At 46.1% G+C, this 11,635-nt stretch overlaps 1 protein-coding gene across 3 annotated transcripts; it reads right to left on the bottom strand.

Moving 5' to 3' along the window:
* Nucleotides 1-5,489: 5,489 nt before the first annotated feature.
* Nucleotides 5,490-9,585, bottom strand: LOC129847095 (GTPase IMAP family member 4-like). 3 transcript variants are annotated; one of them, XM_055914891.1, is made up of 5 exons: nt 9,284-9,585; nt 8,731-8,816; nt 8,299-8,400; nt 7,359-8,138; nt 5,490-7,106 (listed from the first exon to the last, which is right to left on the bottom strand). In XM_055914891.1, the coding sequence occupies exons 3-5, from the start codon at nt 8,327-8,329 to the stop codon at nt 6,721-6,723; spliced, it is 1,197 nt and encodes a 398-aa protein (XP_055770866.1). In that variant the 5' UTR covers nt 8,330-8,400; nt 8,731-8,816; nt 9,284-9,585; the 3' UTR covers nt 5,490-6,720. The 3 variants fall into 3 exon arrangements, with proteins under 3 accessions (XP_055770866.1, XP_055770867.1, XP_055770868.1); XM_055914892.1 differs by having other exon boundaries at nt 8,299-8,396; XM_055914893.1 differs by lacking the exons at nt 8,731-8,816; nt 9,284-9,585 and having other exon boundaries at nt 8,299-8,717.
* Nucleotides 9,586-11,635: the final 2,050 nt, after the last annotated feature.

The following is an 11,635-nucleotide window of genomic DNA, read 5'->3' as shown; positions in this document are numbered from 1 at the left end:
ATGTCCTGTTGTTTATGGCCTGTTGTTTATGTCCTGTTGTTTATGGCCTGTTGTTTATGGCCTGTTGTTTATGTCCTGCTGTTTATGGCCTGTTGTTTATGTCCTGCTGTTTATGTCCTGTTGTTTATGGCCAGTTGTTTATGTCCTGTTGTTTATGTCCTGTTGTTTATGGCCAGTTGTTTATGGCCTGTTGTTTATGGCCTGTTGTTTATGTCCTGCTGTTTATGGCCAGTTGTTTATGGCCTGTTGTTTATGGCCTGTTGTTTATGTCCTGCTGTTTATGGCCAGTTGTTTATGTCCTGTTGTTTATGGCCTGTTGTTTATGTCCTGCTGTTTATGTCCTGCTGTTTATGGCCAGTTGTTTATGGCCTGTTGTTTATGTCCTGTTGTTTATGTCCTGCTGTTTATGGCCTGTTGTTTATGGCCTGTTGTTTATGGCCTGTTGTTTATGTCCTGCTGTTTATGGCCTGTTGTTTATGGCCTGTTGTTTATGTCCTGTTGTTTATGGCCTGTTGTTTATGGCCTGTTGTTTATGTCCTGCTGTTTATGGCCTGTTGTTTATGGCCTGTTGTTTATGTCCTGCTGTTTATGGCCTGTTGTTTATGTCCTGTTGTTTATGTCCTGTTGTTTATGGCCAGTTGTTTATGTCCTGTTGTTTATGGCCTGTTGTTTATGGCCTGTTGTTTATGGCCAGTTGTTTATGGCCTGTTGTTTATGTCCTGCTGTTTATGGCCTGCTGTTTATGGCCAGTTGTTTATGTCCTGCTGTTTATGGCCTGTTGTTTATGGCCTGTTGTTTATGGCCTGTTGTTTATGTCCTGCTGTTTATGGCCAGTTGTTTATGTCCTGTTGTTTATGGCCAGTTGTTTATGGCCTGTTGTTTATGTCCTGTTGTTTATGGCCAGTTGTTTATGTCCTGTTGTTTATGGCCTGTTGTTTATGGCCTGTTGTTTATGGCCAGTTGTTTATGTCCTGTTGTTTATGGCCAGTTGTTTATGTCCTGTTGTTTATGGCCTGTTGTTTATGGCCTGTTGTTTATGTCCTGTTGTTTATGGCCTGTTGTTTATGTCCTGTTGTTTATGGCCTGTTGTTTATGGCCTGTTGTTCATGGCCAGTTGTTTATGTCCTGTTGTTTATGGCCTGTTGTTTATGGCCTGTTGTTTATGGCCAGTTGTTTATGTCCTGTTGTTTATGGCCTGTTGTTTATGGCCTGTTGTTTATGGCCAGTTGTTTATGTCCTGTTGTTTATGGCCTGTTGTTTATGGCCAGTTGTTTATGTCCTGTTGTTTATGGCCTGTTGTTTATGGCCTGTTGTTTATGGCCAGTTGTTTATGTCCTGTTGTTTATGGCCAGTTGTTTATGTCCTGTTGTTTATGGCCTGTTGTTTATGGCCTGTTGTTTATGGCCAGTTGTTTATGGCCTGTTGTTTATGTCCTGCTGTTTATGGCCTGCTGTTTATGGCCAGTTGTTTATGTCCTGCTGTTTATGGCCTGTTGTTTATGGCCTGTTGTTTATGGCCTGTTGTTTATGTCCTGCTGTTTATGGCCAGTTGTTTATGTCCTGTTGTTTATGGCCAGTTGTTTATGGCCTGTTGTTTATGTCCTGTTGTTTATGGCCAGTTGTTTATGTCCTGCTGTTTATGGCCTGTTGTTTATGGCCTGTTGTTTATGGCCTGTTGTTTATGTCCTGCTGTTTATGGCCAGTTGTTTATGTCCTGTTGTTTATGGCCAGTTGTTTATGGCCTGTTGTTTATGTCCTGCTGTTTATGTCCTGCTGTTTATGGCCTGTTGTTTATGTCCTGCTGTATATGACCAGTTGTTTATGTCCTGCTGTTTATGTCCTGCTGTTTATGGCCTGTTGTTTATGGCCTGTTGTTTATGTCCTGCTGTATATGACCAGTTGTTTATGGCCAGTTGTTTATGGCCTGTTGTTTATGTCCTGCTGTTTATGGCCTGTTGTTTATGTCCTGCTGTTTATGGCCTGTTGTTTATGTCCTGCTGTTTATGACCAGTTGTTTATGGCCTGTTGTTTATGGCCTGTTGTTTATGGCCTGTTGTTTATGTCCTGTTGTTTATGGCCTGCTGTCAGCCTCTTCCTTGCGTGCCATGTTTCTTTGTTTTGTCCTCATTACACCAGTGCCCTATAATCCTGTGCTCGACATTTCACCTTTCGATCCGTGCAGGTGCCAAAGATTTATTTTGGATTATCATACAGGTTTGAGCATGAATTGGAGTAATAGTATGACCAACAGAAGTTCAAGATCCAGAATGATGTTGCAGTGCAATGTGAGGAGCAAGCTGCACGTGTGTTCTGCTACATTTTTGGTTAGAGTATATTTTCTATCCAAAGAAATCTGATTATGTATATATTTTTTTTAAACATATTGTCAGATGAGAAAAAAGAAGAAACCCGCACAATGCTCTTGCTTGTATCACTACTCTTTAATAAGCTTTACATAACGGCCTCACGGCCTTCGTCAGAGCTTGTGTGAGTTTTTTAAATTAGCACCCTTATGTAGACATAGCTCCACCCACAATGCATTGAATGGGGTTGGAGTCGATGGAAAATAAGTAAGTGTTACCAAATATATGTAACGGTTTCTCTCCTCCTCTTCATCTGAAGAGGAGGAGTAGGGATCAGACCAAAATGCAGCGGGTTGTGAATACATAATGAATTTATTTAAAGACGAAGACGAACACGAAAAACACTTGTAAAATTACAAAACGACGTAGACTGACCTTAAACATGAGAACTTACAAATACACGAAGAAAGCACGAACAGGTACAGACTACAAACCAACGCTACAGTCCCGTGTGGTACGAACATACATACAGACACGGAAGACAACCACCCACAACAAACAATGTGAAACAACCTCCCTATATATGGTTCTCAATCAGAGGAAAACATAAAACACCTGCCTCTGATTGAGAGCCATACAAGGTCAATTAAACATGACACTTAACATAGAACAAACAACACAGACTGCCCTTTTCCCCGCTGCTTGATCCTTGTATGGTGGGTAGTTCTGTAACGGTTTCTCTCCTCCTCTTCGTCTGAAGAGGAGGAGTAGGGATCAGACCAAAATGCAGCGGGTTTTGAATACATAATGCATTTATTTAAAGACGAGGACGAACACGAAAAACACTTGGAAAATTACAAAACAACAAAACGACGTAGACTGACCTAAAACATGAGAACTTACAAATACACGAGGAACGCACGAACAGGTACAGAACCACCCACCAATCTAGGACCAAGCGGAGTGGAGAAGGGAGGCGACAGCAGTGGGAAGAAACCCAGGACTCCTGGACTTGGGAGGAGATCCTGGACGGCAAAGGACCCTGGGCTCAGCCAGGGGAATATCGCCGTCCCAAGGCGGAGCTGGAGGCAGCGAAGGCAGAGAGGCGCTGGTATGAGGAGGCAGCGCGGCGACGCGGTTGGGAGCCCGAGAGTCAGACCCAAACATTTCTTGGGGGAGGCACACGAGGAGTGTGGCAAAGCCGGGTAGGATACCTGAGCCAACTCCCCGTGCTTACCGTGGAGTGAGAGGGCGCCGTACTGGTCAGACACCGTGTTATGCGGTAAAGCGCACGGTGTCCCCAGTACGCGTGCTTAGCCCAGTGCGGGCTATTCCACCTCGCCGCACTGGTAGGGCTAAGTTGGGCATCGAGCCGGATGTCATGAAGCCGGTTCAACGCATCTGGCCTCCAGTCCGTCTCCTCGGGCCGGCATACATGGCACCAGCCTTACGAATGGTGTCCCCGGTTTGCCAGCATAGCCCAGTGCGGGCTATTCCACCTCGCCGCACTAGCAGGGCTACGGGGACCATTCAACCTGGTAAGGTTGGGCAGGCTCGGTGCTCAAGAGTGCGTGTCCTCCTTCACGGTCCGGTATACCCGGTGCCACCTCCACGTACCAGTCCACCGGTGGCAGCCCCCCGCACCAGGCTGTCTCTCCGGGTTCTCTCTCCAGCTACTCCCACCTGTCCAGCGCTGTCAGAGCCTTCCTCCTCTCCAGCGCAGCCAGTGTCTGAGCTGTCTGCCTGCCCAGCGCTGTATGAACTGTCTGCCTGCACAGCACCGTCAGAGCTGTTTGTCTGTCCCGAGCCGTCAGAGCTGTCCGTCTGTTATGAGCCGTCCAGCCAGGACCAGCCAGAGGCGTCCAGCCAGGACCAGCCAGAGCCGTCCAGCCAGGACCAGCCAGAGCCGTCCAGCCAGGAGCCGCCAGAGCCAGCCAGCCAGGAGCCGCCAGAGCCAGCCGGCCAGGATCCGCCAGAGCCAGCCAGCCAGGATCCGCCAGAGCCGTCCAGCCAGGATCCAGCCAGAGCCGTCCAGCCAGGATCCGCCAGAGCCAGCCAGCCAGGATCCGCCAGAGCCAGCCAGCCAGGATCCGCCAGAGCCAGCCAGCCAGGATCTGCCCCTCATTCCGGTGCTGCCCCTCAGTCTGGTGCTTCCCCTCAGTCCGGTGCTGCCCTTTGGTAGAGTGGGATTGACATGGAGGGTGGCCATTGGGAGGAGGCCAAGGAAGCGGGGTTTGACTATGGTGGGGTGGGGACCACGACCAGCGCCAGAGCCGCCAACGTGGACAGACGCCCACCCAGACCCTCCCCTAGACTTTATGCTGGTGCGCCCAGAGTTCGCACCTTAAGGGGGGGGTTATGTCACGTTCCTGACCTGTTTTTCCTTTCTTTTGTATTATTTTAGTTGGTCAGGGCGTGAGTTGGGGTGGGTTGTCGATGTGTTTTTTCTTGTTGGGTTGTTTGTGTTCGGCCGGGTATGATTCTCAATCAGAGACAGCTGTCAATCGTTGTCCCTGATTGAGAATCATACTTAGGCAGCCTGTGATTCACGTGGTGGCTGTGGGTGGTTGTATCGCGTGTCTGTGTATGTCGCACCACACGGGACTGTTTGCGGTTTAACACGTTTGTTGTTTTTGTATGTTAAGTGTTCAGTCTGTATTCATTAAATAATCATGGACACTAACCACTCTGCATATTGGTCTTATCCTTCTCGCCTCTCCTCCTCGTCCGAGGAGGAGGATTACGACGATCGTTACAATATAACAACGTGCATTTCATAAGTATTCGAATAGAGGGTGTACATATAACATATTAAACACGTCTGTAACATATTGTCAGCAAATGTGTTAATTTAAACAATCATAATATGAAAACATTTAGTTTCATTTAGAGAAAACATTCAAACAAAGACACATAGGCTTCTATACTAGGATTTGTGTTTAATTTTTTATATCATGTTAAAGATGAATTAAGTATAGAATAGAATGTTCAGTGCAAAAATCTCCTGGTTAGCTGGGTACCAGGGTGAGGTGCACTGTAATAAGGTGGGTTTAGTGAGCGCTTCAGTGCAGACTTTTGAGTGAACAAATACAGTATGAGAAAACTGTGGGTCAACAGAGGGAATTCTGTGGTGATACAGTTTTGAAATAAAGTACAATATGAAAACAGAACCGTTTTGAATTCATCCTTACAATGTATCACCTTTTTTATTGCAAAAGAGTATGTGGCATCTCACATTTGTTTATTTAATTCACTGAAATATATGCATTCGTGCTCAAGCCTACTGTGCTGTATGTTAAATGTGTCTCTGTGAAATCCTTGAACAGTGATCATTTAAAAAGCTGAGAAGAATATGATTCATGTCTTCCCGAAGTTCTCAAGTCTGCTACCATCCTTCTCTTCCGCGGCTGTCAGAGTAAATCCAGAGCAAACTGCCCTTTCGTTTGAGTAAATTCCCTTGCTGTTTGTACAGAAAGATTCTACTACTGATATACATCTACAGCTACTGGATAACATGACTACACCAGATAATAGTATAGTAGGACTCAGATCAACACAGTCCATCAGGTCGCAAAGGGTGCAGACATTCACCCCCACACAATAATAAAAACCTCTCAACAACAACCATCAGTTACACACAGAGAGAGAGAGAGAGAGAGAGAGAGAGGGCGAGAGGGTGAGAGAGAGAGGGCGAGAGAGAGAGAGAGAGAGAGGGTGACAGAGAGAGGGTGAGAGAGAGAGGGTGAGAGAGAGAGAGGGTGAGAGAGAGGGCGAGAGATAGAGAGGGCGAGAGAGAGAGAGGGAGAGAGAGGGCGAGAGATAGAGAGGGCGAGAGAGAGAGAGGGAGAGAGAGGGCGAGAGAGGGCGAGAGGGCGTCTAACAAACCAAAATTGTTTCTCTGAAAATTCCCAGAACATTTGTTAGGTTGCGGCAAATGTTCTCATAACACAAAAACTGTCCAGTTGCGCTGATGATTATACAATGTTTGTATAAAACATTCGCCTGATGTTGCAAGAACGTTCCCAGAACATTGCGCATACATTTTGTTGCAGCAGTATGTTCTAAAAACATTGCTGGTACATTGTGTTATTACATTACCAGGAAACATAACGAAACTGTTTGGGGAATGGTGGTTGTTACAGATGTGGTGCGTTTTTGTGAATGTTAGGAGAACGTCCTAATGTTGTATAAAAACCCTTTCTTATGTTCTGGGTATGTTCCCGGTTTGCTGGGCAGTCTGTCCTGTCTCTTCACTGGGGTCAGCCAGTCAAGTCAGGTGAACCATGAGAGTGGCAGTCCATACAGCACAGTCCATACAGCACAGTCCATACAGCACAGTCCATACAGCACAGTCCATACAGCACAGTCCATACACGACACACTGTAGCAATAGAATAGTGCTGACATCCAAAAGAGTGTCACTGATCCTTATCAAATCTTTTAGATTTTGGAGAATCTAAGAAGAAGTCTGCTCTCTCTTCTCTCCTCTGGCTTTCATTTTCCTCAGCTTTGACTTTGATGGAAATATCCCTTGCTGCTGTGGCGGCTCCACGGACAGCGTAACTCACAAGAACAGACAAAATAATGCCTATAGGAATCCCAATACACGCGCCAAGTGTTCCATGTTGTGCACCTGCAACTGCTCCCATGAGTGCCCCCACTACAGCAGTCATAATCACTATTAGTGGTTTGACGTAGTGGGCCACCACAGACAAGGCCTCTTCCCTGTATCCTTGCTTGACGGCCTGTAGGTCCACCTTCTGATGGTCAGCCATTACCGACCGGTCCTGCTTCTCTGTGCTTACTTCAAAGAACAAACACACACACAGAGACAGTTAATGAATCAGAACACCGTTACAGATGTAGGATCTTAATTTGAGCCAGTTTGCTACAGCAGGAAAATAAACCTGCAGCAATAGGAAATGTGAATTATTATGTGGATTATTTTTATAGGACAGTTCTGTAGTGGTTGATACATTTTTCATTAGGGCAAATCTAGTCTGAAATGTCAAAGTGGAAATTACTTTAGGAGCAATTTTAAACTTATCATACTTACTACTGGGGGGAAGTAGTTGACTGCTACTTGTCCTCTTCATCAACCTTTCTTTAGGCTTCTCTTCTTCTCTATACTTCTTCAGCTCGTCTTCCTTTTCCTTCAACTCTGTTTTGTATTTCTGTTTCAGTCTGTCCTCTCGGTCTTCATACATCCTTCTCAGCTCGGTCACTTCCCTTGGCATTGTAGTCTCCATCAGGTCATAGTATACTTGGGGGATTAAGAATTCTTCACGGTTTTCTGCTACCATGGCGTCTATCTTTACCAGGAGCTCAGAAATCTGGGGAGGAGAATTCCCACAATCAAGGAGATGGTGCCTGTCTCCACATTTCGCTAGAATACTTTTTGCTCTGTCGATCATCTGATTCTGTTCAATGGATGTGCATTTCTCCTCAGCCTCACTGACAAACAAGACCATGGTAAACCTCCATGCCCTAACTGACAATAGCTCCATGTGATACCGAATTGCCTTTCTTTCTGCGGAGGAGAGAGGGTCGCCCATGGGAACCACCAGAAGAAGAGCATGGGGTCCTGGAGGCAATAGGGTCACACTATTCTTCATTTCTTGTTTGATGTGTGTGGACGTGTACTTCACAGTGTTCCAGCCCGGGGTGTCCACCACGGTGACAGTCCTTCCAGCCACCTCACCCTGCTTCTTCACACACATGCCTCCTTCACTCCGGAAGTTATCTCTGCCCAGGATGGTTTTGGCTACTGTACTCTTCCCAGCTCCTACTCTTCCAAGCAGCAGGAGTCTAAGATCTGACTGGGGAGGAGGACCCCCTGCATCAGAGGGTAATCATCAGATACAAGCTCAGCACACAGTCTAACTAACACAATGTGTTTCAAACACACGCTGTGTAAAGGAAGGAATTATCAAAAAGTAATAACATGTCCAAATGTAGGCTAAACATTCAGGAAAGCTGAACTGGAATTTACTTACCATGAACGTTTGGGGAGCGTTCACTCGCCATTGCACAGGCGAGTAACTTTGTTTTAATGTCGTCTCTCAGAGGTTTCCTCTCACATGCTGTTCTTTAGCTGTCTTGCATTGAAACATATTAACGCAGGTTAAATGATGGTGCAGGTTAAATTAGGTCACCATGGTTTATACACTTAAAGTGACCCATACCATTCACAATAATACACCATTTATAGAATATTACTATACCTCTGTCGTTGTCATTATCCTCATCCATGTTATAGACTAGCTTAGAATGAGTTACAGTATTCATAAACACTCTATGTACGTTGTAACAAGGAAGTGAAGGAACCAGTAACACAGGAATCCCAGGTTATAGAGATTACATTTGATAGTGATTACACATGCATTTTAAATCAACTGTGCCTTGTAAAATAATGATGTTTAACTCACATTTATATTATTTTGATAATTCTCCGTTTCCAATAGCTAACAGTACGACATGGGCAGAAGCAGACAGACGTGCACGTTAACACTTCCTGAAAAGTTAAGAGGTGGTTTATGAGCAGACAGTGTATGCTCTCTCAAATGACACATGATGGACTTTAGTCAAGTAGCATAGAGTAGGCCTGTACATAAGTCACATGCAACACTATTATTGTGTAAAATAAAATGTAAGGACAAATAAAGCTTTGTAAAGCTAAATTAAAGTGATGTTATCCATCTATGCCCCAAAAGGGGACAAACTGCAGGTATACTGTAATCAAAACCACTCATACACACACACTTCAGTAGAGAAGTGGTCAAGTACAGACAAACACTTGATATAGTGATTGATCCATGATAGGAAAGCCATACAACTGTTTTGTTTAAGCAGAAGAACAAATAAAGTTAAACAATAAGGACATCAATAATCAAAGATACTCACTGAACAATATTGATAACCATTACATCAACATTCAACAACATACAGTATCTGCTTGTAAAAATCATGTAATTCACTTACCTTGTAACACTAGTGGTTCAGTTCTTCAGCTGGCATTAACATATAGGCCAACGTGAATTATAAAAATAATAATCTGAAAACAATTGTTAAAACAGTAAATAATAAGATTTATTTTGAAAAACAGTTGATTAAAAAATTGAAATATTGTGAATAATTGTGACTTTTTGATACAAATGAATCATGTTGACATCATATTAGAATGAACAAACAGATGTAGAGGAAACAGAAAAGAGAAATCCTTGCACGGCAACACTGCTATCTCTTCCTAGTTTAGATGCAGTTACTGATTGACTTATTTCCTGAGTGAGTACTCTGCTCAAGTGATGTGGCTTTCCTCTGCAACACACAGAGCAAACCGGATAACACACACTTCCTCTACTGTTGAGATATGGTTCCAGGTCAATAGAGAACACCTAAGAGGTGTGCTTTGACCTTGAGTTTCATGTATATGAAAAAGCAGAGCCAAATATAGACATATATTTAAGGTAGAATGTAAGGTAGAATGCCTCAACTAATGGCCCATTGAGTTTGTATGTAGGCCTAGTCTTGACCTAGAGAGGCTGATACATTTGACTGATTTGAGAATTACGACAAGCATTATTGTAACAGTCCTGACCTGTTTTATGTTGTTTTTTATGTGTTTATGGTCAGGGCATGTGTTTTGGGTGGGCAGTCTATGTTATCTGTTTCTATGTTGGTTTCGGTGTGCCTGGTATGGCTCTTGATTAGAGGCAGGTGGTTTGCATTTTCCTCTAATCAAGAGTCATATTTAGGTAGGGCATTATCACTGTGTGTTTGTGGGTGATTGTCTCCTGTGATGTCTTCGTGTCGTTTTCGATGTATATTCACAAACGGGACTGTTTGGCTGTTCGTTTTGTTTCGATGTCGTCTGTTGCCTGTTCGTGAGTTTACGTTTCAGTTATGTAAGTTTATGTTCAGGTTTTCGTTCTACGTCGTTATTTTGTTATTTTGTAGTTTGAAAGTGTTTTGTTTAGTTTTCGTGTTGCCATCTGCATCGTTTATAAATATAATAAAGATGGCATATTTCCCAGACTCCGCATTTTGGTCAGAAGATCCTTCTCTCCTCACCTCATCTGAGGATGAGGAGAGCGACAGCTCTTACAGAATCACCCACCAAAATACAGAGACCAAGCGGTATGGGAATGCTCGACGGAGCAATAAGGATTTCTGGACTTGGGAGGAGATATTGGACGGTAGAGGACCTTGGGCTCAACCAGGGGAATATCGCCGTCCTAAGGAGGAGAAGAGGGCAGCCACAGCCCAGGAGCGCTGGTATGAGGAGGCAGCGCGACGACGCGGTTGGGAGCCCGTGAGTAAGACCCAAAAATTTCTTGGGGGGGGGCACACGAGGAGTGTGGCAAAGCCGGGTAGGATACCCGAGCCAACTCCCCGTGCTTACCGTGGAGGTAGAAGGCGTCGTACTGGTAAGACACCGTGTTATGCGGTAAAGCGCACGGTGTCCCCAGTACGCGTGCTTAGCCCAGTGCGGGCTATTCCACCTTGCCGCACTGGGAGGGCTAGGTTGGGCATCGAGCCGGGTGCCATGAAGCCGGCCCAACGTAGCTGGTCTCCAGTACGTCTCCTCGGGCCGGTGTACATGGCACCAGCCTTACAGGTGGTGTCCCCGGTTCGCCTGCATAGCCCAGTGCGGGCTATTCCACCTCGCCGCACTGGCAGGGCTACGGGGTTCATTCAACCTGGTAGGGTTGGGGAGGCTCGGTGCTCAAGAGCACGTGTCCTCCTTCACGGTCCGGTATATCCGGTGCCACCTCCATGTACCAGTCCTCCGGTGGCAGCCCCCCGTACCAGGCTGTCTCTCCGGGTTCTCTCTCCTGCTGTTTCCTCCTCTCCAGCGCAGCCGGTGCCTAGACCACGCACCAGGCTGTCTCTCCTTCTCCTCTCTACAGAGCTATCTGTCTCCCCAGCGCCATCTGAGCCATCCGTCTCCCCAGCGCCATCTGAGCCATCCGTCTCCCCAGCGCCATCTGAGCCATCCGTCTCCCCAGCGCCATCTGAGCCATCCGTCTCTCCAGCGCCATCTGAGCCATCCGTCTCCCCAGCGCCGTCTGAGCCATCCGTCTGCCATGAGCCTGCAAAGCCGCCCGTCTGCCATGAGCCTGCAAAGCCGCCCGTCTGCCATGAGCCTACAGAGCCATCCGCCAGACAGGAGCCGCTAGAGCCGTCAGCCAGACAGGAGCCGCTAGAGCCGTCAGCCAGACAGGATCTGCCAGAGCCGCCAATCAGACAGGATCTGCCAGAGCCGCCAATCAGACAGGATCTGCCAGAGCCGCCAACCAGACAGGATCTGCCAGAGCCGCCAACCAGACAGGA

Source organism: Salvelinus fontinalis, unplaced genomic scaffold (genome assembly GCF_029448725.1).
Source record: "Salvelinus fontinalis isolate EN_2023a unplaced genomic scaffold, ASM2944872v1 scaffold_0701, whole genome shotgun sequence".
NCBI classification, from domain to species: Eukaryota; Metazoa; Chordata; class Actinopteri; order Salmoniformes; family Salmonidae; genus Salvelinus; species Salvelinus fontinalis.
Note: the sequence above shows the minus strand (reverse complement) of the source record. Positions and strands in the feature narration are given on the sequence as shown.